Source organism: Amblyomma mixtum, chromosome 3, assembly GCF_055824585.1.
Source record: "Amblyomma mixtum isolate Tamu chromosome 3, ASM5582458v1, whole genome shotgun sequence".
Lineage (NCBI taxonomy): Eukaryota > Metazoa > Arthropoda > Arachnida > Ixodida > Ixodidae > Amblyomma > Amblyomma mixtum.
The window spans coordinates 409,450,099-409,477,638 of record NC_143014.1 but is presented as its reverse complement, the minus strand read 5'-3'; the positions used below and the strand labels follow the sequence as shown (position 1 = coordinate 409,477,638).

Here is a 27,540-nt window from a genome sequence, read left to right as displayed (position 1 = left end):
GCCGAAAGGCGTCGTCGCGCACGCGGAGGCGGAGAAAAAATGAGCGGCAGCACACCCGGACTGGATGTCGCCAAGAAGTCCTTCGTGCAACTTGGGCGCTGAGCAACTCCAAGTTCTCCTACAGCAGGTCTGGTTTGCGAAGACGGGGCTCTTCCGGAGTATTGGTGTAGGGCAGTCGTTTCTCACTTTGTTCCGTACCAAGGCAGGACGCCCACCCACAGAGCTGACCGATACCGACCAGTGGCACGTCAACATCCTACTGCTTGCGGCCCAGCAAGGAGTAGGTTGACATTTTTCTAGTGAACGGATCTCACACGTTGAACTCAGAGCCGAACTGGTCGCCTTTCGGCAGAAGGGAAAAGCTAATAGGATTGAGTATTTCACGGTGTGTGTTTTGAATATTATAAGCGTCCTAAACTACTATGTCCTTCCCGAATGTATTTCTAATAGTGTATAGGTACGTTTTGGGATACTCAATGATCAATAGGCAATTACGACCGCTTAAATTTTTCTCTTGCTTGTGGAGCAGAAGATAACGCTCAAACCACGTGATAACTTATCATATCATGTCTACTGTCATGTGGGGAGGGCCAGCGCAGCAGCAGCAGCCAGTGGACTACCGCACTAGGCGGCCCACCCACATGTTCTGAGAACATTGAAGAAATAAAGATGTTTGTAATCAATCAATCAATCGCGCGATCACCGAACCCATGACAGCGAGAGTCACTGAACCAACTGGCGACAACCCTGCAGAGTTGTGCACAAGTGTAGTAGAAGTTATGGGCTTCAAATGCCTAAAAATTACACCAAACGATTATGTGCAACGATGGAAACTAAACAAATTTTATTAATTCCAAATTTGCAGCTGCATAAATATTTTATAACAAAATTTAACATTTGTTTCAAAATTTAGACTGTTGCCAGACTTACGTGAATAACCTTGGTGGCCAGATTTCTGAACGAAAACTATCACTTCCCACTTTTACTAAAAATGCTCAGTGGCAACATATTATTTGCTGACACAAAAACAGCCTCATTTCCGCAGCAATCAAAACATCGTAAGTTCCAATCTTACAACAAAGACATTGTTGTTGAGCTTTCAGATTTTTTATGCAGTGTGGCCAGACGTTTGTGCTCATAATGGCAACTATTTCTATTCGCGGATATGTTCTGTGTTTTATAAATTCAAAATTTGTAGCTTCATAATTATTTTATAACAATCTTTAACATTTGTTTCAAATTTTTTTACTTTGTTGCCAGACTTACGTGAATAACCTTGGTGGCCAGATTTCTGAACCAAACTATCACTTCCCGCTTGTACTAAAAATGCTTAGTGGGAACATATTATTTGCTGACACAAAAACAGCCTCATTTCCGCAGCAATCAAAACAGCGTAAGTTCCAATCTTACAACAAAGACATTGTTGTTGAGCTTTCAGATTTTTTATGCCGTGTGGCCAGACGTTTGGGCTTGTGGAGGCCAGTGTTGAGGTCGCCCAGGAGGCGACCACGGCCACGTTTATTTGAGGCTGCCTTAGAAGAGGTAGCGACAGAGCAGCAGCGGCAGCGTCCGGCGAGGCCGAAGTCCAGAGCGTTCTCTTCTGCGCGAGCCGCGTTCTCCTGCACGTGCCCACCGCTTCGTCGTCTTCCCCTTGCCGAAGCGGTGGCGCTACAGAGGCACCCACCCAGCACGAACGTCCGGTTTGTGCGAAAGGGACAGAAAACACGAGAGGAGAGGGTGGAACAAAAGAAAAATATAAACTGGGAACGAAAGGCCGGTGAGGTCAGGTCGGTAGTCCGGGAAGGCAGTCAGGCTGGAGAACAAAGCTCAGGCGGTCGAGCCTGGCTGCTTCGCAATGGGCGGGGGAGGCAGAAAGCGGAAGGCGAGGACAGGGGCAGCAGACATGAAAAGTCACCCAGTAAGCGTCGACGAGATGGTCGTAAAGCAGTCTTCAGAGAAACTAGTAGTGGTGGCAGTGGGCTCGAGGATGGCCTGAACATCAACCAACGTACAGATGTCCGAGCGTGTGAAGTGCGTCGCCCCAGCCGGCGGAGTAGTAGGTGCCGCCTGATACAGCAGCAGTGGTAGAAGCGGAGGCGATGGCTCAGTCGCTCGTGGCGGCGCAGCAACGGCATGGCAGGCGAAGGCGGAGTGAGGAACGGGCGGCTGCCATCTGATTGGAAAGCCAGGACTGCTTGGGTAGTGGCAGCGGTGGATGCAGGAGTAGGGCGCAAATCCGGCACGTGAGCGTCGGAAGAAACGGGATGCGCTGGTGCTGCTACGACAGGCGGTGCTGGAGGGGGCCCGCTGAGGCGCGTCCATGTCGCATGCATGCTACCTCCGGTGACTGTCTCGTTTGGCGCAGAGGCAGAGTCACTTGCGAAGCCGCCAGATGACCAGGGAGCCGTGGGAAGCAGTGCGGGTTGCGCATTAGCAGCGACAGGGTCCTGGTGTGGCGTGCATAAGTGCCCCGCGACAGGAAGGACAGATGGGCTCACCGGAGAGAGGCATGAGGGGACAGGCGAACATGTGACGAGGAGCGGGGCTGCGCCGCAGGTCGGGGTACTTGCCGAAGAGGTGGGGCACGGGTCGAGAGAGACCTCTTCTGGTGGTGGTCCCAAGGCAGGCACCACAGCTGGCAAGCAGGGCTGGGCAGGAGTCGTGGGACGGGTGCTCTCAAGTGGATCGGCGTCTAGAGCCGAAGCTTGCTGTACCGCGTGGGACGCAGGACGGGGAAGGTTTGAGCCGAAAAACTTGAAGAAGGCGTCCTTCAAGGCATCGTAAGGGTGTTCACCCGGCGGCGGAAGCTCGAGCTGGGAAATGAGATCGGCGGGCAACTCCCTTTTCACGAGGAGGTACCGCCAGATCTGTGATCGGACGCCGTTGACGTATAGCTGAGCGTCCACTTGCAGAAACCAAACTACAGGGCTGTGCGGGCGGAACGGCCACAGCTGCAGACGTGAAGGGTCGAGAAGCTCGGGTGGCTGCCACTCGTCTTGAGCCAGGTCCTTGGCGAGAGGGCAGGAATTCGAGGGTGCGGTCGTTGTTAAAGCAACCGGGCCGGAGACGCTGGACTGTGGCGGAAGAGTACTGGCCAGTGACGGCTGCGGCGTGCTGTTTCTGGAGGATGCAGCCGAAGACGAGTGCGATGCTGGTGCGGGGCGCAGGCGCTGGCGGTGGCGAAAGCGAGTCCGCCTCATCATGGAGCGGCAGCGGGTGGTATGATGCGCCGTAGTAGACGAGGACGGCAGCGCGCAACTCGTCGTAGGGCCGGCATCCCGAGGCAGGGCAGGCGAGTCGGCAGAGGAGGTCAGGCGGGAGAATGTCACAGAGGACTGCGTGTTTAAACGGCTGGATGGTAATGCCGTTCAAGTACATCGCAGCCTCCAGTTGGGCGAACCACCCGCCGACGCCTGCAGGCCGGAACGCTGGGAGCGGGGGGTTGAAATCCAGGTCTTGCCAGCCTGCCATGCTGGGACGCCGCTGGGATAGAAGGCGCGGCTCTCCGGGATACCACGATGTGGAGGCCAGTGTTGAGGTCGCCCAGGAGGCGACCACGGCCACGTTTATTTGAGGCTGCCTTAGAAGAGGTAGCGACAGAGCAGCAGCGGCAGCGTCCGGCGAGGCTGAAGTCCAGAGCGTTCTCTTCTGCGCGAGCCGCGTTCTCCTGCACGTGCCCACCGCTTCGTCGTCTTCCCCTTGCCGAAGCGGTGGCGCTACATGCTCATAATGACAACTATTTCTATTCGCGGATATGTTCTGTGTTTTATAAATTCAAAATTTGTAGCTGCCTAAGTATTTTATAACAATATTTAACATTTGTTTCAAATTTTTTACTTTGTTGCCAGACTTACGTGAATAACCTTGGTAGCCAGATTTCTGAACGAAAACTATCACTTCCCGCTTGTACTAAAAATGCTTAGTGGGAACTTATTATTTGCTGAGACAAAAGGAACCTCATTTCTGCAGCAAGTAAAACAGTGTGAGCTCCAAGCTTACAACAAAGACATTGTTGTTGAGCTTTCAAATTTTTGATGCATTGTGGCCAGACGTTTGTGCTCATCATGGCAACTATGCATTTCTTATCGCAGATATATTTCGCGTTAGAGTAAAAAGTATTATTTTATTTTTTCTGTTGTGAGATAGCAATAATTTATGCAACATCTAGTCTGAATCTTACTGAGTCGTCTGCATCAACGATGTTACAGCGGCGCCTCGCATCGAGCGCCCGTTCCCACGGTCCGACGCGCCATTTCGCCCTGCAGAGGAGCTGCCCAGCCCATATGACGTTTGCATGCGCCCAATCCACCGCTGCAGCTTTCAGTAAGGACTCCTGGGTGGTATCGCCACGCAGCCATAGGACCTGGAAGAGCATAAGACCGTCGTAAGACTAGCCTTCGAAGCCGCCAGGTCCCGAGGGATCTCGGCCGCTTGACAAGGACGCGGGGGGGAGGGTGGGGGGCAAGTCCGCCCTCCTGCCACTTATCTGAACTAAATAAAGTTTGTCTGGGCTAGCTCTGCCCGTAGCCCGTTCCAAGTGTTGTTAGCCCTCTTTTACCAACTAGCAGAGTGTTCATTTTTCTTTAATTTTGCTGCGCTGCCTTACGGCCACAGCAAATTGAATATTTTCTCTGGCCAAGTCGGTCCGCGTTTTGAGGCCAAGACAGAGGCGGGCGGGGAGCACATAGATCAGAACCCCAGAAGCGTGCACGGAGGAGTCCGATTTGCCAGTCGCGGGTGTACTTCCGGGCGACGCGTAAAATTTTCTGTGTATGCAGGACCAAGCAAGCGACACGGGCGAAACACGAAGCGGCGGAGTGCTTGCCCTTTGCAAAAAAATACATATGAAAACAAAATGCATATGAAGGCAAAAAGAAATCAGCGCGCGCTGACACGCCGATTAACGGGGAGGACTCTGCGTAGACCTTCGTCAGTGCTGCTGTTTCCAAAGCCATAAAGGCGATCTAGTCGAGCCGACCAACCACTGAAAACGCGTCGCAGTAAAATTATTCACTCCATTCTCCCAGTCGCTTGTCCCGGCGGCCGCCGGCACACTAGCTCAACGCCGAGTTACCATGGAAAAAGGCCCTTTTCCTTCCTCCATGATGCGCCGCGAGCTGTGGGGGCGAGATCTAGTGCGGAAAACCGCATGGCGCTCGCGAGCTGTGGCCGCCGTGCTTTCCAAAAGTCGGTGCTAGTTGCTCGCAGCCGAAAGGCGTCGTCGCGCACGCGGAGGCGCAGAAAAAAAGAGCGGCAGCACACCCGGACTGGATGTCGCCAAGAAGTCCTTCGTGCAACTTGGGCGCTGAGAAACTCCAAGTTCTCCTACAGCAGGTCTGGTTTGCGAAGACGGGGCTCTTCCGGAGTATTGGTGTAGGGCAGTCGTTTCTCACTTTGTTCCGTACCAAGGCAGGACGCCCATCCACAGAGCTGACCGATACCGACCAGTGGCACGTCAACATCCTACTGCTTGCGGCCCAGCAAGGAGTAGGTTACATTTTTCTAGTGAACGGATCTCACACGTTGAACTCACAGCCGAACTGGTCGCCTTTCAGCCGAAGGGAAAAGCTAATAGGCTTGAGTATTTCACGGTGTGTGTTTTGAATATTATAAGCGTCCTAAACTACTATGTCCTTCCCGAATGTATTTCTAATAGTGTATAGGTACGTTCTGGGATAATCAACGATCAATAGCCAATTACGACCGCTTAAATTATTCTTTTGCTGGTGGAGCAGAAGATAACGCTCAAACCACGTGATAACTTATCATGTCATGTCTACTGTCATGTGGGGAGGTCCAGCGCACCAGCAGCAGCCAGTGGACTACCGCACTAGGCGGCCCACCCACATGTTCTGAGAACATTGAAGAAATAAAGATGTTTGTAATCAATCAATCAATCGCGCGATCACCGAACCCCTGACAGCGAGAGTCACTGAACCAACTGGCGACAACCCTGCAGAGTTGTGCACAAGTGTAGTAGAAGTTATGGGCTTCAAATGCCTAAAATTACACCAAACGATTATGTGCAACGATGGAAACTAAACAAATTTTATTAATTCCAAATTTGCAGCTGCATAAATATTTTATAACAAAATTTAACATTTGTTTCAAAATTTAGACTGTTGCGAGACTTACGTGAATAACCTTGGTGGCCAGATTTCTGAACGAAAACTATCACTTCCCACTTTTACTAAAAATGCTCAGTGGTAACATATTATTTGCGGGCACAAAAACAGCCTCATTTCCACAGCAATGAAAACAGCGTAAGTTCCAATCTTACAACAAAGACATTGTTGTTGAGCTTTCAGATTTTTTATGCAGTGTGGCCAGACGTTTGTGCTCATAATGGCAACTATTTCTATTCGCGGATATGTTCTGTTTTATAAATTCAAAATTTGTAGCTGCATAATTATTTTATAACAATATTTAACATTTGTTTCAAATTTTTTACTTTGTTGCCAGACTTACGTGAATAACCTTGGTGTCCACATTTCTGAACGAAAACTATCACTTCCCGCTTGTACTAAAAATGCTTAGTGGGAACTTATTATTTGCTGAGACAAAAGGAACCTCATTTCTGCAGCAAGTAAAACAGTGTGAGCTCCAAGCTTACAACAAAGACATTTTTGTTGAGCTTTCATATTTTTGATGCATTGTGGCCTGACGTTTGTGCTCATCATGGCAACTATGCATTTCTTATCGCAGATATATTTCGCGTTAGAGTAAAAAGTATTATTTTATTTTTTCTGTTGTGAGGTAGCAATAATTTATGCAACATCTAGTCTAAATCTTAGTGAGTCGTCTGCATCAACGGTGTTACAGCGGCTCCTCGCATCGAGCGCCCGTACCCGCGGTCCGACGCGGCATTTCGCCCTGCGGAGGAGCTGCCCAGCCCATATGACGTTTGCATGCGCCCAATCCACCGCTGCAGCTGTCAGTAAGTAGTCCTGGGTGGTATCGCCCCGCAGCCATAGGACCTGGAAGAGCATAAGACCGTCGTAAGACCAGCCTTCGAAGCCGCCAGGTCCCGAGGGATCTCGGCCGGTTGACAAGGACGCGGGGGGAGGGTGGGGGGCAAGTCCGCCCTCCTGCCACTTATCTGAACTAAATAAAGTTTGTCTGTGCTAGCTCTGCGCGTAGCCCGTTCCAAGTGTTGTTAGCCCTCTTTTACCAACTAGCAGAGTGTTCATTTTTCTTTAATTTTGCTGCGCTGCCTTAAGGCCACAGCAAATTGAATATTTTCTCTGGCCAAGTCGGTCCGCGTTTTGAGGCCAAGACAGAGGCGGGCTGGGAGCACATAGATCAGAACCCCAGAAGCGTGCACGGCGGAGTCCGATTTGCCAGTCGCGGGTGTACTTCCGGGCGACGCGTAAAATTTTCTGTGTATGCAGGACCAAGCAAGCGACACGGGCGAAACACTTCACGCGACGGTGCTGCACTAACAGCGCCCTTCGAGGTCCACAAACAGTGCTAATTATTTACTGTCCAAAGTTTCTGCTATGCAGCGCGCGGGGCTGGAGGGAAGCGGCGGAATGCTTGCCCTTTGCAAAAAAATACATATGAAAACAAAATGCATATGAAGGCAAAAAGAAATGAGCGCGCGCTGACACGCCGATTAACGGGGAGGGCTCTGCGTAGACCTTCGTCAGTGCTGCTGTTTCCAAAGCCATAAAGGCGATCTAGTCGAGCCGACCACCCACTGAAAACTCGTCGCAGTGAAATTATTCACTCCATTCTCCCAGTCGCCTGTCCCGGCGGCCGCCGGCGCACTCGCTCAACGCCGAGTTACCATGGAAAAAGGACATTTTCCTTCCTCCATGATGCGCCGCGAGCTGTGGGCGCGAGATCTAGTGCGGAAAACCGCATGGCGCTCGCGAGCTGTGGCCGCCGTGCTTTCCAAAAGTCGGTGCTAGTTGTTCGCAGCCGAAAGGCGTCGTCGCGCGCGCGGAGGCGCAGAAAAAATGAGCGTCAGCACACCGAGAGGGCGCTGCGGTCGCCGACGGGAGGGGACGCGCTTCTCATCGGCCCCTGCTATTATGCCAATTAACGCAGTGTTAATTTACAGTTACCGCGATATATTTGGTATCAAAGTGTGCGCGAAGGTGTGGGTCATCGACCGGTACCAGTTTTGACAGAGCGGTACGTGATTCTCTCGATTTACGAGGACTTTTCTCTGGTGAGGTGCTAGGCCTAGCGTCGGCCTACCACAAGTACGGCCACCGGTGGCGACGGGCCCGGCCGCTAGGCCTAACCCGACGACGAGTACGACCAAGATGGCGTCCGACATGGAAGTGGCCACGTCGATGGGAGACAACATAACGTCAGCGCCGAGCATCGGCAGTCTCGGCGGGCGTACGTCCATTGAAGTTCCCGGAGAGGACATTACACCGGAAGAAGCCGAAGGCTGGTCGGCCTCCGGCAAGCGCATCAAGCAGATCATGGCCGGGAAGGAAAACGGTGTCCGCCGCCACTACTCGCCAGTCTAGACCCAAGACTAGGGCCAGTTTTGCTAAGAGAGTTGCAGCCTCGGTAACGAAAGCGGCGATGATGCCGATAGACATGCCGAAGGAAGACACCAAGATAGTCATGAGACCACGGGGAGGTCTCAACGTAGCGAGAACTGAGGTTTCAATAATTATGTCGGCCGTCATGACGGCGGTTCGAATAACGAAGGAAGAAGCCAAAGCAGACACCATCTGCACGAACGTGCAGCAAAACATCATCGTGGTCAGCACCCCGGACGAGAGGCGTGCCACGCTGTACTCTAAGGTCAAAACCCTAAACGTAGGAGACAAGGCATACGAAGTCAGCGCCTACCGAACGGCGCCGGACGGCACGGTCAAGGGAGTCATCCGAGGCATAGCCGTACACGACACCCCGGAAGAGATAACCGAAAACATCGTGAACCCATGCAACCCCCTAGCGGTGGAGGCGCACAGAATCGGCAATACAACCACAGTGATAGTACTCTTCGCCGGACAAAAAGTACCGAACTACGTCAAGTATGGCTCGATATTAGTCAGGTGCGGGCTTTACCGCAAGCACTTTCACGTGTGCAGGCAATGCGGCAGGATCGGCCATAGAAGAGACGCATGCCCGAATCCCAATGCCAAAGTATTTTTCGGCTGCGGAATCGTGAACCCCAGCGAGGATCACAAACGCGAATGCAAGCCCAAGTGCAAGCTCTGCGGGGGACAGCATCCAACGGGCGAGAGGGAATGCAAAAACAAGTACAACATGCCGTATGTGGTCAAAAAACGGCAATGGGAACGCAAGATGGAAGCCATGCAGCAACAACTGGATCCGAAAAGCTTTCCGCCGCTGCGAGCGCCGTCTGCTGAGAGACCCCGCCGGGATTCGAGGCAGCGCGACAGCAGCCGCAAGAGGGACAACAGCAAGGGAGGCAGGAGCGCCAGCCGCCACAGACCGTCGCAGTCGGGGGAAAGAGTCACCTGGGCCGAAGCAGTCAAGGCTAACATGACAGAGAAAAGACAACCACCGGCGCAAAACGCCACGAAGAAGTTCCAAGAAGAGAATGGAATGGTAATAAAAGCCCTAAAAGACGAGAACGAGAAGCTAAAGCAGAGAATCGCCGAGCAGGACGCAACCATCAAGGAAATCAACGCGAAGCTAACGACATTAACTGCGATGCAGCAACAGCAGCAGCTGCTGCCGAAGCCCGCACAAGAGAGGGAACAAGAAGAGATAACCGAGGACGAACTAGAGGTCGAGGTGGACCCGAGAGCCACGAAAACGGCGGGACCGGCTCCCAAGAGGAGAGCCATAGAGGTCGCCAAGGAACGAAAGACAATGGAGAGAATCGAAAAACAGGACGTCAGACTCGACCGTCTGGAGGCGACCAGCAAGGAAACCAACGAACGACTTACTGCGCTCGCGCAAACGGTTCAGCAGATGACAACGAATATACAGAGCACGATCCAGAACATGATGGCGCAAATGCAAGCACAGCTGCAGACGCAGATACAGGCACAAATACAATGTATGGAAGCGCAGATCACCGCCAAACTGCAGCAATCATGGACGGGACAGCAAGTACAGCAGCATCCACACCCCCAGTGAGAGACCTCTTGGTCTGGCACTGGAACTGTAACGGCTTTACCGGCAAGAGCACAGTGCTGCAGCAACACTTGCAGCAACTAACGAGGAAACCAGACGCCATAATGATTCAAGAAACACACAGCGAAGAGACGCCGAAACTACCGGGCTACCGGTCGCACGACAGCCCGCCGAGCAAAAGGAACACGTCCAAGGGCAAGGGCAGAGGGGTCTGCACCTTCGTTAGGAGAGGGATCACCTTCGTGGAACACGAAATGATCGGCAGAAGCGCCATCGAACACTGCACGGTGGAAGTAATCACGGGAAAGAAGAGGAGGGAGAGCACTATCCTGGTGAACGTCTACAGCAACCCGTCCCACGGACAACAGAAATTCAAGGCACTGTTCCACAAGGCAGCTTCAGTCGCGGGAAGCAATACGCTCGTAGTGTGCGGAGACTTTAGCGCACCGAGCCAAGACTGGGGCTACCACAGAACGACGGTCAAGGGGAGACAGCTGATGCAAGACCCCACCGACGTCGGACTGAACCTAATCACGGATCCGGCCTTTCCCACCAGGATCGGCACATCTCTTCCGAGAGACACAACTCCGGACCTTACCTTCATCAAAACTGAAGGAGGATCAAGAGAAGCGAAATGGAGAAACACGGGCCAAGAGCTGGGCAGCGATCACTACATCGTAGAGGTCGTCATACTGCTCGAAGGCCAAGGCAACACCGGCATAAGAAAGCATCGCATTACGGACTGGGACGCCTTTCGAAAGGCGCTACCCGCGGTGCAAGAGGACATTACGGACATCGAGCAATGGGCGGCCAACGTCGTTGAGACGACGGAAGGAGCCACCAAAGAGCTAGAGACGGACGAACGGATAGACAAGATGGACAGTCGGCTGGCCCACCTGATAGAAGCCAAGCAGTCCATAAAGGCGAGGTGCAGAAGCGACGAACCAACCGAAGTCTAAGGAAGAAGATCGCCGAGCTCAACAGGCAGATCGAGGTCCACTGCAGGGTGCTATGCACCCAACAGTAGAACGAGGCCTGCAACGAAGCCGACGGACAGATGCACAAGGGCAAGACCTGGAACATGCTGCGGCACCTCCTCGACGAAACCAAGACCAAGGGCCACCAACACAACAACCTGGCCAGTATCCTACACAAGGCAATCTGCGAACACGGGGAGGACGAGGTCAAGCGGCGCTTGGACGCCAAGTACCTGCCGACCACCCCCACGGAAAGACACCCGGATTACCAAGGCAAGGAGAACGAGACGCTAGATCGCGACATCCAGACCTGGGAAGTAAGAGTTGCCCTGCAGGAACTCAATGGAAGGTCTGCCGCGGGTCCCGATCGAGTGACCAACAGAGCGCTCAAGAACCTCAACGAAGCGGCCATCGAAACGCTCAAGAACTTCTACAACAAGTGCTGGCAAGAAGGAAGGCTACCCAAGCAATGGAAAGCAGCCAAGACGATCCTCATCCCCAAGCCTGGCAGGCCGCCCAACATAGAGAACCTCAGGCCGATCTCACTCACTTCGTGCGTGGGAAAGGTCCTCGAGCGCGTTCTCATGAACAGGTCGCAGCGTTACCTGGAAGAATCGGAGCTTTACCCAAACTCCATCATCGGGTTTCGGAACAAACTCGGGACGCAAGACGCCATGATCTTACTGAAGAACGAGATCATCGACGATACGACGGGCACCAAGGACAACAGAGCCGTACTCGGGCTGGACTTGCAGAGCGCCTTTGATAAAGTGAGGCACTCGGCTATCCTGGCCCAAGTATCCAGGCTAAACATGGGCAGGAGGACATACCAGTACATCAAAGACTTCCTGACGGAACGAACCACCGAAATCTGTGCGGGAGACCTACAGCTCGAAGAGAAGAAGCTGGGCAGCGTCGGAACTCCGCAGGGGTCGGTGATCTCCCCGCTACTCTTCAACCTCGTGATGATCGGGGTGGCCACCCGGCTAGAAAGAGTAGCGGGAGTCCGGCACACCATCTACGCCGACGACTTGACGCTATGGGTACCGGGAGGAAGCGACGGACACATCGAGACAACGCTGCAAGAAGCGGTCAACGCCATCGAGGAGCAGCTGGACGGGTCTGGACTCGTTTGCTCCCCGGCCAAGTCAGAACTGCTGGTGATTCCCCCGAAAGGATCGTGCAGGAAAAGAAAGAATATGGAAGTCAAGTACGAGCGCTCAAGATCACGGTCAAGACGGCGGGAGGACAGGTAATACCGGAGGTCGAGAAGATTCGGGTACTCGGGCTGCTCGTCCAGCGAAACCGAGTCAACGGTGACACGGTCAACAAGCTCGCGGGCAAGGCGGCTGCGGCAATGAGACTCATCAAGAGGGCGTCCAACAGAAAAGCGGGGATGAAGGAGGAGAGCCTGACTAGGCTCGTTCAATCCTTCGCAGTTAGCCACATAACGTACGTGGCCGCCTTCCACAACTGGAGGCCGATCGAACTTAACAAGATAGACGCCACCCTACGCAAGGCGTATAAGGCGGCACTCGGTCTCCTCGGGGGCACGAGCACCGAAAAATTCATGGCGCTGGGAGTCCACAACACACTGGACGAAATAGCCGAAGCACAGAGAACGGTGCAACTCGAGCGTCTCTCCGAAACGAGAACCGGAAGACAGATACCGCGGGACCTTGGCCTCGAACCGAGGGAAGGCAAGCAGCAGAAAGACGTACCTATACCAGATAGCATCAACAGAAAGCTCAGGGTCTTCCCGATCCCGAAGAACGTGAACCCCGAGCACAACAGGGAGCGGAGGTTGGCGAGGGCCAGGGCTCTCGTGGACCTCCACGCCAGAGAAGAACGCGCCGCCTACGTGGACGCGGCAGAGTATCAAGGGAGCACCGACGCATACGCGGCGGTGGTTGTCGGGGATCGACGGGTGCAACGAAGACCGCGGTGAGCGTCCGGACTCGAGAAGCGCACCGGGCGGAGGAGGTGGCCATCGCCTTGGCCGTTTCCGACCCCGGATGTACTACAGTGTTGTGTGACTCTAGCACGGCAGTGAAGAACTACGCCAAGGGTAGGGTATGTAGTGAGGCCGCGAGCATACTGCGCAAGGCCGAAGACATCGGACGCAACAGTCCTGTGGTGATCAAGTGGTTTCCGGCCCACATAGGCAGTGACGTGTCGGAACGCGGAAACGTGATCCACAACGAGACGGCCAACTCGGCAACGCGAGGACTAACCAACCGCGCGGCTGAAAGCACGGCCGACTCGGAGTCCTGGTCGCAGCGCAGTGCCAAGGACAAGATGACCACCTTCAACGAAATAGTGAAATGGTACAGACTGAACAGACAGACTATGCCGCCACCTCACCCGGGGCTTACCCGGAAGGAGGCAGTGTTATATAGACAGTTAGAGACGGGGTCCCTGCTCACCCCGGTGCTAGCTAAGCACGTGTGTCCGAGTGTGCACGCGAGCGACATATGCAGACTGTGCGCGAAGGAGAGAGCCACCGCGGCTCACATCCTTTGGTACTGTAGCGTAAATCCGCGCGAAGCCAGCGAGAAGACGATCCCGCCGCAGCTAGAGGCTGCAACGAGGAGCTGTGATCAAAAGACACAACTCAAGGCCGTCCAGCAGGTCTTGGCAGCTCTCGAGAGGCAGCGACCGAGCGAAACCGAGGAGAGGGGGGCGGCACCCCCAGGAAGGGGGCGGCGGCCCTCTCGAACCCGCGGAAGTAGCGAGGGACGTAACAAGACCTCAAGGAGCACAACGCCCGAGATTGACGTAGTGGCCGCGTCGCGGTAAAAGCTTGTCCTCCCTGCTTGGAGGGAGCCTAACCGACTCTGCAGGCTTTCTAAATAAAAGTTGTTCTCTCTCTCTCTCGCAGCACACCCGGACTGGATGTCGCCAAGAAGTCCTTCGTGCAACTTGGGCGCTGAGCAATGCCAAGTTCTCCTACAGCAGGTCTGGTTTGCGAAGACGGGGCTCTCCCGGAGTATTGGTGTAAGGCAGTCGTTTCTCACTTTGTTCCGTACCAAGGCAGGACGCCCACGCACGGAGCTGACCGATACCGACCAGTGGCACGTCAACATCCTACTGCTTGCGGCCCAGCAAGCAGTAGGATGACATTTTTCTAGTGAACCGATCTCACACGTTGAACTCAGAGCCGAACTGGTCGCCTTTCAGCAGAAGGGAAAAGCTAATAGGCTTGAGTATTTCACGGTGTGTGTTTTGAATATTATAAGCTTCCTAAACTACTATGTCCTTCCCGAATGTATTTCTAATAGTGTATAGGTACGTTTTGGGATAATCAACGATCAATAGCCAATTACGACCGGTGAAATTTTTCTCTTGCTGGTGGAGCAGAAGATAACGCTCAAACCACGTGATAACTTATCATATCATGTCTACTGTCATGTGGGGAGGGCCAGCGCAGCAGCAGCAGCCAGTGGACTACCGCACTAGGCGGCCCACCCACATGTTCTGAGAACATTGAAGAAATAAAGATGTTCGTAATCAACCAATCAATCGCGCGATCACCGAACCCCTGACAGCGAGAGTCACTGAACCAACTGGCGACAACCCTGCAGAGTTGTGCACAAGTGTAGTGGAAGTTATGGGCTTCAAATGCCTAAAAATTACACAAAACCATTATGTGCAACGATGCAAACTAAACAAATTTTATTAATTCCAAATTTGCAGCTGCATAGATATTTTATAACAAAATTTAACATTTGTTTCAAAATTTAGACTGTTGCCAGACTTACGTGAAAAACCTTGGTGGCCAGATTTCTGAACGAAAACTATCACTTCCCACCTTTACTAAAAATGCTCAGTGGCAACATATTATTTGCTGACACAAAAACAGCCTCATTTCCGCAGCAATCAAAACAGCGTAAGTTCCAATCTTGCAACAAAGACATTGTTGTTGAGCTTTCAGATTTTTTATGCAGTGTGGCCAGACGTTTGTGCTCATAATGGCAACTATTTCTATTCGCGGATATGTTCTGTGTTTTATAAATTCAAAATTTGTAGCTGCATAAGTATTTTATAACAATATTTAACATTTGTTTCAAATTTTTTACTTTGTTGCTAGACTTACGTGAATAACCATGGTGGCCAGATTTTTGAACCAAACTATCAATTCCCGCTTGTACTAAAAATGCTTAGTGGGAACATATTATTTGCTGACACAAAAACAGCCTCATTTCCGCAGCAATCAAAACAGCGGAAGTTCCAATCTTACAACAAAGACAATGTTGATGAGCTTTCAGATTTTTTATGCCGTGTGGCCAGACGTTTGTGCTGATAATGGCAACTATTTATATTCGCGGATATGTTCTGTGTTTTATAAATTCAAAATTTGTAGCTGCCTAAGTATTTTATAACAATATTTAACATTTGTTTCAAATTTTTACTTTGTTGCCAGACTTACGTGAATAACCTTGGTGGCCAGATTTCTGAACGAAAACTATCACTTCCCGCTTGTACTAAAAATGCTTAGTGGGAACTTATTATTTCCTGAGACAAAGGAACCTCATTTCTGCAGCAAGTAAAACAGTGTCAGCTCCAAGCTTACAACAAAGACATTGTTGTTGAGCTTTCAAATTTTTGATGCATTGCGGCCAGACGTTTGTGCTCATCATGGCAACTATGCATCTCTTATCGCAGATATGTTTCGCGTTAGAGTAAAAAGTATTATTTTTTTTTTCTGTTGTGAGGTAGCAATAATTTATGCAACATCTAGTCTAAATCTTAGTAAGTCGTCTGCATCAACGATGTTACAGAGGCGCCTCGCATCGAGCGCCCGTACCCGCGGTCTGACGCGGCATTTCGCCCTGCAGAGGAGCTGCCCAGCCCATATGACGTTTGCATGCGCCCAATCCACCGCTGCAGCTGTCAGTAAGGAGTCCTGGGTGGTATCGCCACGCAGCCATAGGACCTGGAAGAGCATAAGACCGTCGTAAGACAAGCCTTCGAAGCCGCCAGGTCCCGAGCGATCTCGGCCGGTTGACAAGGATGCGGGGGGGAGGGTGGGGGTAAGTCCGTCCTCTCCTGCCACTTATCTGAACTAAATAAAGTTTGTCTGTGCTAGCTCTGCGCGTAGCCCGTTCCAAGTGTTGTTAGCCCTCTATTACCAACTAGCAGAGTGTTCATTTTTCTTTAATTTTGCTGCGCTGCCTTACGGCCACAGCAAATTGAATATTTTCTCTGGCCAAGTCGGTCCGCGTTTTGAGGCCAAGACAGAGGCGGGCGGGGAGCCCATAGATCAGAACCCCAGAAGCGTGCACGGCGGAGTCCGATTTACCAGTCGCGGGTGTACTTCTGGGTGACGCGTAAAATTTTCTGTGTATGCAGGACCAAGCAAGCGACACGGGCGAAACACTTCACGCGACGGTGCTGCTCTAACAGCGCCCTACGAGGTCCACAAACAGTGCTAATTATTTACTGTCCAAAGTTCCTGCTATGCAGCGCGCGGAGCTGGAGGGAAGCGGCGGAGTGCTTGCCCTTTGCAAAAAAATACATATGAAAACAAAATGCATATGAAGGCAAAAAGAAATGAGCGCGCGCTGACACGCCGATTAACGGGGAGGACTGTGCGTAGACCTTCGTCAGTGCTGCTGTTTCCAAAGCGATAAAGGCGATCTAGTCGAGCCGACCACCCACTGAAAACTCGTCGCAGTGAAATTATTCACTCCTTTCTCCCAGTCGCCTGTCCCGGCGGCCGCCGGCGCACTCGCTCAACGCCGAGTTACCATGGAAAAAGGACATTTTCCTTCCTCCATGATGCGCAGCGAGCTGTGGGGGCGAGATCTAGTGCGGAAAACCGCTTGGCGCTCGCGAGCTGTGGCCGCCGTGCTTTCCAAAAGTCGGTGCTAGTTGTTCGCAGCTGAAAGGCGTCGTCGCGCGCGCGGAGGCGCAGAAAAAATGAGCGGCAGCACACCCGGACTGGATGTCGCCAAGAAGTGCTTCGTGCAACTTGGGCGCTGAGCAACGCCAAGTTCTCGCACAGCAGGTCTGGTTTGCGAAGACGGGGCTCTTCCGGAGTATTGGTGTAGGGCAGTCGTTTCTCACTTTGTTCCGTACGAAGGCAGGACGCCCAACCACGGAGCTGACCGATACCGACCAGTGGCATGTCAACATCCTACTGCTTGCGGCCCAGCAAGCACTAGGATGACATTTTTCTAGTGAACCGATCTCACACGTTGAACTCAGAGCCGAACTGGTCGCCTTTCAGCAGAAGGGAAAAGCTAAAAGGCTTGAGTATTTCACGGTGTGCGTTTTGAATATTATAAGCGTCCTAAACTACTATGTCCTTCCCGAATGCATTTAAAATAGTGTATAGGTACGTTTTGGGATAATCAACGATGAATAGCCAATTACGACCGGTTAAATTTTACTCTTGCTGGTGGAGCAGAAATAACGCTCAAACCACGTGATAACTTATCATGTCATGTCTACTGTCATGTGGGGAGGGCCAGCGCAGCAGCAGCAGCCAGTGGACTACCGCACTAGGCGGCCCACCCACATGTTCTGAGAACATTTAAGAAATAAAGATTTTTTTAATCAATCAATCAATCGCGCGATCACCGAACCCCTGACAGCGAGAGTCACTGAAGCAACTGGCGACAACCCTGCAGAGTTGTGCACAAGTGTAGTAGAAGTTATGGGCTTCAAATGCCTAAAAATTACACCAAACGATTATGTGCAACGATGCAAACTAAACAAATTTTATTAATTCCAAATTTGCAGCTGCATAAATATTTTATAACAAAATTTAACATTTGTTTCAAAATTTAGACTGTTGCCAGACTTACGTGAATAACCTTGGTGGCCAGATTTCTGAACGAAAACTATCACTTCCCACTTTTACTAAAAATGCTCAGTGGCAACATATTATTTGCCGACACAAAAACAGCCTCATTTCCGCAGCAATCAAAACAGCGTAAGTTCCAATCTTACAACAAAGACATTGTTGTTGAGCTTTCAGATTTTTTATGCAGTGTGGCCAGACGTTTGTGCTCATAATGGCAGCTATTTCTATTCGCGGATATGTTCTGTGTTTTATAAATTCAAAATTTGTACCTGCATAATTATTTGATAACAATATTTAACATTTGTTTCAAATTTTTTACTTTGTTGCCAGACTTACGTGAATAACCTTGGTGGCCAGATTTCTGAACCAAACTATCACTTCCCGCTTGTTCTAAAAATGCTTAGTGGGAACTTATTATTTGCTGAGACAAAAGGAACCTCATTTCTGCAGCAAGGAAAACAGTGTGAGTTCCAAGCTTACAACAAAGACATTGTTTTTGAGCTTTCAAATTTTTGATGCATTGTGGCCAGACGTTTGTGCTCATCATGGCAACTATGCATTTCTTATCGCAGATATGTTTTGCGTTAGAGTAAAAAGTATTATTTTATTTTTTTCTGTTGTGAGGTAGCAATAATTTATGCAACATCTAGTCTAAATCTTAGTGAGTCGTCTGCATCAACGATGTTACAGCGGCGCCTCGCATCGAGCGCCCGTACCCGCGGTCCGACGCGGCATTTCGCCCTGCTATAGTGAACTAGAATACTTTCTAGTTCACTATAGCAATGCAGAGGAGCTTCCCAGCCCATATGACGTTTGCATGCGCCCAATCCACCGCTGCAGCTGTCAGTAAGGAGTCCTGGGTGGTATCGCCACGCAACCATAGGACCTGGAAGAGCATAAGACCGTCGTAAGACAAACCTTCGAAGCCGCCAGGTCCCGAGGGATCTCGGCCGGTTGACAAGGACGCGGGGGGGAGGGTGGGGGGCAAGTCCGCCCTCCTGCCACTTATCTGAACTAAATAAAGTTTGTCTGTGCTAGCTCTGCGCGTAGCCCGTTCCAAGTGTTGTTAGCCCTCTATTACCAACCAGCAGAGTGTTCATTTTTCTTTAATTTTGCTGCGCTGCCTTACGGCCACAGCAAATTGAATATTTTCTCTGGCCAAGTCGGTCCGCGTTTTGAGGCCAAGACAGAGGCGGGCGGGGAGCACATAGATCAGAACCCCAGAAGCGTGCACGGCGGAGTGCGATTTCCCAGTCGCGGGTGTACTTCCGGGCGACGCGTAAAATTTTCTGTGTATGCAGGACCAAGCAAGCGACACGGGCGAAACACTTCACGCGACGGTGCTGCTCTAACAGCGCCCTACGAGGTCCACAAACAGTGCTAATTATTTACAGTGCAAAGTTCCTGCTATGCAGCGCGCGGGGATGGAGGGAAGCGGCGGCGTGCTTCCCCTTTGCAAAAAAATACATATGAAAAAAAAATGCATAGGAAGGCAAAAAGAAATGAGCGCGCTCTGACACGCCGATTAACGGGGAGGACTCTGCGTAGACCTTCGTCAGTGCTGCTGTTTCCAAAGCCATAAAGGCGATCTAGTCGAGCCAACCACCCACTGAAAACTCGTCGCAGTGAAATTATTCACTCCATTCTCCCAGTCGCCTGTCCCGGCGGCCGCCGGCGCACTCGCTCAACGCCGAGTTACCATGGAAAAAGGACATTTTCCTTCCTCCATGATGCGCCGCGAGCTGTGGGGGCGAGATCTAGTGCGGAAAACCGCTTGGCGCTCGCGAGCTGTGGCCGCCGTGCTTTCCAAAAGTCGGTGCTAGTTGTTCGCAGCTGAAAGGCGTCGTCGCGCGCGCGGAGGCGCAGAAAAAATGAGCGGCAGCACACCCGGACTGGATGTCGCCAAGAAGTGCTTCGTGCAGCTTGGGCGCTGAGCAACGCCACGTTCTCCTACAGCTGTCTGGTTTGCGAAGACGGGGCTCTTCCGGAGTATTTGTGTAGGGCAGTCGTATCTCACATTGTTCCGTACCAAGGCAGGACGCCCACCCACGGAGCTGACCGATACCGACCAGTGGCACGTCAACATCCTACCGCTTCCGGCCCAGCAAGGAGTAGGATGATATTTTTCTAGTGAACCGATCTCACATGTTGAACTCAGAGCCGAACTGGTCGCCTTTCAGCAGAAGGGAAATGCTAAAAGGCTTGAGTATTTCACGGTGTGTGTTTTCAATATTATAAGCGTCCTAAACTACTATGTCCTTCCCGAATGTATTTCAAATAGTGTATAGGTACGTTTTGGGATAATCAACGATGAATAGCCAATTACGACCGGTTAAATTTTACTCTTGCTGGTGGAGCAGAAGATAACGCTCAGACCACGTGATAACTTCTCATGTCATGTCTACTGTCATGTGGGGAGGGCCAGCGCTGCAGCAGCAGCCAGTGGACTACCGCACTAGGCGGCCCACCCACATGTTCTGAGAACATTGAAGAAATAAAGATGTTTGTAATCAATCAATCAATCGCGCGATCACCGAACCCCTGACAGCGAGAGTCACTGAACCAACTGGCGACAACCCTGCAGAGTTGTGCACAAGTGTAGTAGAAGTTATGGGCGTCAAATGCCTAAAAATTACACCAAACGATTATGTGCAACGATGTAAACTAAACAAATTTTATTAATTCCAAATTTGCAGCTGCATAAATATTTTATAACAAAATTTAACATTTGTTTCAAAATTTAGACTGTTGCCAGACTTACGTGAATATCCTTGGTGGCCCGATTTCTGAACGAAAACTATCACTTCCCACTTTTACTAAAAATTCTCAGTGGCAACATATTTGCTCACACAAAAACAGCCTCATTTCCGCAGCAATCAAAACAGCGTAAGTTCCAATCTTACAACAAAGACATTGTTGTTGAGCTTTCAGATTTTTTATGCAGTGTGGCCAGACGTTTGTGCTCATCATGGCAACTATGCATTTCTTATCGCAGATATGTTTCGCGTTAGAGTAAAAAGTATTGTTTTGTTTTTTCTGTTGTGAGGTAGCAGTAATTTATGCAACATCTAGTCTAAATCTTAGTGAGTCGTCTGCATCAACGATGTTACCGCGGCGCCTCGCATCGAGCGCCCGTACCCGCGGTCCGACGCGGCATTTCGCCCTGCAGAGGAGCTGCCCAGCCCATATGACGTTTGCATGCGCCCAATCCACCGCTGCAGCTGTCAGTAAGGAGTCCTGGGTGGTATCGCCACGCAGCCATAGGACCTGGAAGAGCATAAGACCGCCGTAAGACAAGCCTTCGAAGCCGCCAGGTCCCGAGGGATCTCGGCCTGTTGACAAGGACGCGGGGCGGAGGGTGGGGGGCAAGTTCGCCCTCCTGCCACTTATCTCAACTAAATAAAGTTTGTCTGTGCTAGCTCTGCGCGTAGCCCTTTCCAAGTGTTGTTAGCCCTCTATTACCAACTAGCAGAGTGTTCATTTTTCTTTAATTTTGCTGCGCTGCTTTACGGCCACAGCAAATTGAATATTTTCTCTGGCCAAGTCGGTCCGCCTATTGAGGCCAAGGCAGAGGCGGGCGGGGAGCACATAGATCAGAACCCCAGAAGCGTGCACGTCGGAGTGCGATTTGCCAGTCGCGGGTGTACTTCCGGGCGACGCGTAAAATTTTCTGTGTATGCAGGACCAAGCAAGCGACACGGGCGAAACACTTCACGCGACGATGCTGCTCTAACAGCGCCCTACGAGGTCCACAAAAGTGCTAATTATTTACTGTCCAAGGTTCCTGCTATGCAGCGCACGGGGTTGGAGGGAAGCGGCGGAGTGCTTGCCCTTTGCAAAAAAATACATATGAAAACAAAATGCATAAGAAGGCAAAAAGAAATGAGCGCGCGCTGACACGCCGATTAACGGGGAGGACTCTGCGTAGACCTTCGTCAGTGCTGCTGTTTCCAAAGCCATAAAGGCGATCTAGTCGAGCCGACCACCCACTTAAAACTCGTCGCGGTGAAATTATTCACTCCATTTTCCCAGTCGCCTGTCCCGGCGGCCGCCGGCGCACTCGCTCAACGCCAAGTTACCATGGAAAACGGACATTTTCCTTCCTCTATGATGCGCCGCGAGCTGCGGGGGCGAGATCTAGTGCGGAAAACCGCTTGGCGCTCGCGAGCTGTGGCCGCCGTGCTTTCCAAAAGTCGGTGCTAGTTGTTCGCAGCCGAAAGGCGTCGTTGCGCGCGCGGAGGCGCAGAAAAAATGAGCGGCAGCACACCCGGACTGGATGTCGCCAAGAAGTCCTTCGTGCAACTTGGGCGCTGAGCAACGCCAAGTGCTCCTACAGCAGGTCTGGTTTGGGAAGACGGGGCTCTTCCGGAGTATTGGTGTAGGGCAGTCGTTTCTCACTTTGTTCCGTACCAAGCAGGACGCCACCCACGGAGCTGACCGATACCGACCAGTGGCACGTCAACATCCTACTGCTTGCGGCCCAGCAAGGAGTAGGTTGACATTTTTCTAGTGAACGGATCTCACACGTTGAACTCAGAGCCGAACTGGTCGCCTTTCAGCAGAAGAGAAAAGCTAATAGGCTTGAGTATTTCACGGTGTGTGTTTTGAATATTATAAGCGTCCTAAACTACTATGTCCTTCCCGAATGTATTTCAAATAGTGTATAGGTACGTTTTGGGATAATCAACAATCAATAGCCAATTACGACCGGTTAAATTTTACTCTTGCTGGTGGAGCAGAAGATAACGCTCAGACCACGTGATAACTTATCATGTCATGTCTACTGTCATGTGGGGAGGGCCAGCGCTGCAGCAGCAGCCAGTGGACTACCGCACTAGGCGGCCCACCCACATGTTCTGAGAACATTGAAGAAATAAAGATGTTTGTAATCAATCAATCAATCGCGCGATCACCGAACCCCTGACAGCGAGAGTCACTGAACCAACTGGCGACAACCCTGCAGAGTTGTGCACAAGTGTAGTAGAAGTTATGGGCGTCAAATGCCTAAAAATTACACCAAACGATTATGTGCAACGATGTAAACTAAACAAATTTATTAATTCCAAATTTGCAGCTGCATAAATATTTTATAACAAAATTTAACATTTGTTTCAAAATTTAGACTGTTGCCAGACTTACGTGAATATCCTTGGTGGCCCGATTTCTGAACGAAAACTATCACTTCCCACTTTTACTAAAAATTCTCAGTGGCAACATATTTGCTCACACAAAAACAGCCTCATTTCCGCAGCAATCAAAACAGCGTAAGTTCCAATCTTACAACAAAGACATTGTTGTTGAGCTTTCAGATTTTTTATGCAGTGTGGCCAGACGTTTGTGCTCATCATGGCAACTATGCATTTCTTATCGCAGATATGTTTCGCGTTAGAGTAAAAAGTATTGTTTTGTTTTTTCTGTTGTGAGGTAGCAGTAATTTATGCAACATCTAGTCTAAATCTTAGTGAGTCGTCTGCATCAACGATGTTACCGCGGCGCCTCGCATCGAGCGCCCGTACCCGCGGTCCGACGCGGCATTTCACCCTGCAGAGGAGCTGCCCAGCCCATATGACGTTTGCATGCGCCCAATCCACCGCTGCAGCTGTCAGTAAGGAGTCCTGGGTGGTATCGCCACGCAGCCATAGGACCTGGAAGAGCATAAGACCGTCGTAAGACAAGCCTTCGAAGCCGCCAGGTCCCGAGGGATCTCGGCCGGTTGACAAGGACGCGGGGCGGAGGGTGGGGGGCAAGTCCGCCCTCCTGCCACTTATCTGAACTAAATAAAGTTTGTCTGTGCTAGCTCTGCGCGTAGCCCGTTCCAAGTGTTGTTAGCCCTCTTTTACCAACTAGCAGAGTGTTCATTTTTCTTTAATTTTACTGCGCTGCCTTACGGCCACAGCAAATTGAATATTTTCTCTGGCCAAGTCGGTCCGCGTTTTGAGGCCAAGACAGAGGCGGGCGGGGAGCCCATAGATCAGAACCCCAGAAGCGTGCACGGCGGAGTCCGATTTGCCAGTCGCGGGTGTACTTCCGGGCGACGCGTAAAATTTTCTGTGTATGCAGGACCAAGCAAGCGACACGGGCGAAACACTTCACGCGACGGTGCTGCTCTAACAGCGCCATACGAGGTCCACAAACAGTGCTAATTATTTACTGTCCAAAGTTCCTGCTATGCAGCGCGCTGGGCTGGAGGGAAGTGACGGAGTGCTTGCCCTTTGCAAAAAAATACATATGAAAACAAAATGCATATGAAGACAAAAAGAAATGAGCGCGCGCTGACACGCCGATTAACGGGGAGGACTCGGCGTAGACCTTCGTCAGTGCTGCTGTTTCCAAAGCCATAAAGGCGATCTAGTCGAGCCGACCACCCACTGAAAACTCGTCGCAGTGAAATTATTCACTCCATTCTCCCAGTCGCCTGTCCCGGCGGCCGCCGGCGCACTAGCTGAACGCCGAGTTACCATGGAAAAAGGACATTTTCTTTCCTCCATGATGCGCCGCGAGCTGTGGGGGCGAGATGTAGTGCGGAAAACCGCATGGCGCTCGCGAGCTGTGGCCGCCGTGCTTTCCAGAAGTCGGTGCTAGTTGCTCGCAGCCGAAAGGCGTCGCCGCGCACGCGGAGGCGCAGATAAAATGAGCGGCAGCACACCCGGACTGGATGTCGCCAAGATGTCCTTCGTGCAACTTGGGCGCTGAGCAACTCCAAGTTCTCCTACAGCAGGTCTGGTTTGCGAAGACGGGGCTCTTCCGGAGTATTGGTGTAGGGCAGTCGTTTCTCACTTTGTTCCGTACCAAGGCAGGACGCCCACCCACAGAGCTGACCGATAACGACCAGTGGCACGTCAACATCCTACCGCTTGCGGCCCAGCAAGGAGTAGGATGACATTTTTCTAGTGAACGGATCTCACACGTTGAACTCAGAGCCGAACTGGTCGCCTTTCAGCAGAAGAGAAAAGCTAATAGGCTTGAGTATTTCACGGTGTGTGTTTTGAATATTATAAGCGTCCTAAACTACTATGTCCTTCCCGAATGTATTTCTAATAGTGTATAGGTACGTTTTCGGATAATCAACGATCAATAGCCAATTACGACCGCTTAAATTTTTCTCTTGCTGGTGGAGCAGAAGATAACGCTCAAACCACGTGATAACTTTTCATATCATGTCTACTGTCAAGTGGGGAGGGCCAGCGCAGCAGCAGCAGCCAGTGGACTACCGCACTAGGCGGCCCACCCACATGTTCTGAGAACATTGAAGAAATAAAGATGTTTGTAATCAATCAATCAATCGCGCGATCACCGAACCCCTGACAGCGAGAGTCACTGAACCAACTGGCGACAACCCTGCAGAGTTGTGCACAAGTGTAGTAGAAGTTATGGGCTTCAAATGCCTAAAAATTACACCAAACGATTATGAACAAGGGAGGGGAAAACCTCAGGTTGCTAGAGCCAACGTTTCGACAAGGGGACTTGTCTTCGTCTGGGCAAAGCGTTCATCATCGGCAGGGATTAAATAGGGCCTTCGCTCCGAGGTGGAAAGCCCCGGGGGTGGGGAAGGAAAGTGATGTGGGAGGGGATGCGTGTCAGGAAGGGAAGGGAGGTGAATCATGATTCCTTAGGCTGCACTAGTGGAACAACGAATATCCGGGGGGTGTGTAATGAACAAAAGGCTTTGAAGGGGCTGCGACGGGGGAGGAGGCGCTGTGTGAACCCGCAAAACTCAGATAAAAGGATTAGTCAGCGTGGTACAGGGAAATGAGAACAAGGGAAAAAAAAAGCTGGCACTGGAAGGAGAAAGGAAGGGGGGCATTTCCAAGGAAGGACAAGGCAGGGGGAGGGGGGGAAATGGCTCGTGTTCAGAGAAAGCCAAAAAGTGGGGGCGGAGGGGGTAACCGGAGTGTCATGGTTTCCGAGAACTGGTAGCAGGGGATTAGGAGAAAAAAAAAGTGAACAAAGGGAGAGGGTGACAAGGCCGGAAATGTGGTGGAAGATATGACGTGGGAAGGGTGCAAGGAGCGACAATATACTTATGTGAGGTTCTACGAAATAGTGTGACCACGTGCAAGGCATTTGTTAATTTAAAATTATGCTGACCCTGGAATGTACCTGAGAGATTCCAGGTTTCCTCTGGACATGTTAATCCCTGTTGGTTGCAGTGTTTTAAATTTGTGGATTAGGAATGCTTCTCTGTATTTTCTGTCCCTAGTCGATTTGAAGCCTGACTGAAGAATGAACAATTTGAGTTCGTCGAATTTGTGATGGCGTTGATTAAAATGGGTCGACACTGCCTTCTGTTCATTCCGTGTTGTGTCAGCCCGGTGCCCGTTTAATCTGGCACTCATTGTTTGTCCGGTTTCTCCGATATATTGTTTCTGGCAGTAGGAGCACTGGAGCATGTAGATAATATTGAACGATGTGCAGTCAAAACTGGTCTTTATATCGAAACTGAAATCCCTTGCCGTACTTTTAACCGTAGTGTCCCTTTGTAAATGTCTGCATGTCTTGCATCTAGGTCGAGAGCATGAAGTTACTGTCGGTGGTGGTTTCTTACCGAGCCTAGCATGCACCAGGATGTCCCTCAGGTTTGTGTTGCGTCTGTATGTTACCCTCGGTCCGTCGGGAAATATTTTCTTGAGACGGTCGTTACCAGTTAAAATGGGGTAGTATTTCCGCAGGATATTGTTTATGTTTGGAAGCGCGTTTGAGTATTTCGTTATAAGTGCAGGAGGTCGTTGACGGTTGGCTTTTGTTCGTTTTTTAAGAACTACATCTCGTTTCAAAGTGGTTGCTCGTTGGAACGCATTATTAAGGGTTGTCTGTGGATGGTTGCTTGTGATTAGTGTGTTCTTTAGCGAGTGGAGGTGTTTCAGGTAGTCATCGTCGTCGCTACATATTCTTCTTAGTCTCGTTGCCTGTCCTACGAATATACCTTGTTTGCAGTGTCTTGGATTATGGCTAGTTAAATCTAAGTATTGTTGTCGGTCAGTAGGCTTCCTGTAAAGTGTGGTTTTGAGCTTGCTATTTTCTAAATAGACAGTGGTGTCAAGGAAATTGACTTGCGTTTTCGAGGAGTTGAAGGTGAATTTAATGCTGGAGTGGAATGAACTGAAATGTGTGACGAATGCCTTCAGGGTCTCAGCCCCATGCTCCCATATCATGAAAATATCGTCTATGTACCGCAGGTATATGAGTGGTTTTTTAGAAATGAATTTAGAAGTTTAGATTCTAGTAGCCCCATAAAAATGTTCGCGTAGGTGGGTGCGAAGGGAGTGCCCATGCTTGTTCCAAATACTTGAAGGTAGTAAGAAGAATTGAATTCAAAGTAGTTGAGTGTTAGTACCAATTCAAGTAGCGTGAGGTACACCTCAGTTTCGTGCGGGTGAGGACTTTGAGTTAGAATTTTTAAGAGTGCGTCGATACCTTCATTAATGGGAATATTTGTGTACAAAGCGGCGACGTCAAGTGTGACAAGTATGCTATCTGCTGGGATAATGGAAGCGTCATTCAGAGACTCTATTATGCGGAGAAAGTGCGGTGTATCCTCGACAAAGGAAGGGAGGTGGGTGGGAATATCTGCAAGATAGTTGTTCAGGAAAATTGATAAGTTCTCTGTGGGCATGTTATTGTTTGAAACGATAGGTCTGCCGGGGATATCTGCGGTAAACAAGTCTTTTTCGGAAA

General features: G+C 50.9%; 1 protein-coding gene across 1 annotated transcript; it reads left to right on the top strand.

Annotated features, from left to right (window-relative positions):
* The first annotated feature begins 2,099 nt into the window (after positions 1-2,099).
* LOC149357587 (uncharacterized) lies at positions 2,100-26,818 on the top strand. The gene is made up of 4 exons (XM_089576625.1): positions 2,100-2,151; positions 2,480-2,670; positions 8,482-9,332; positions 26,800-26,818. Exons 1-4 carry the CDS (start codon positions 2,100-2,102, stop codon positions 26,816-26,818), a joined length of 1,113 nt encoding a protein of 370 aa, XP_089432751.1.
* Positions 26,819-27,540: the final 722 nt, after the last annotated feature.

Coding starts and splice junctions, on each gene's coding strand:
- LOC149357587 (XM_089576625.1), top strand. CDS start 2,100: ATGGCTCAGTCGCTCGTGGCGGCGCAGCAACGGCATGGCAGGCGAAGG. Junction 2,152..2,479: donor GCATGGCAGGCGAAGGCGGA/GTGAGGAACGGG, acceptor GCCCCGCGACAG/GAAGGACAGATGGGCTCACC. Junction 2,671..8,481: donor GGGCAGGAGTCGTGGGACGG/GTGCTCTCAAGT, acceptor ACTACTCGCCAG/TCTAGACCCAAGACTAGGGC.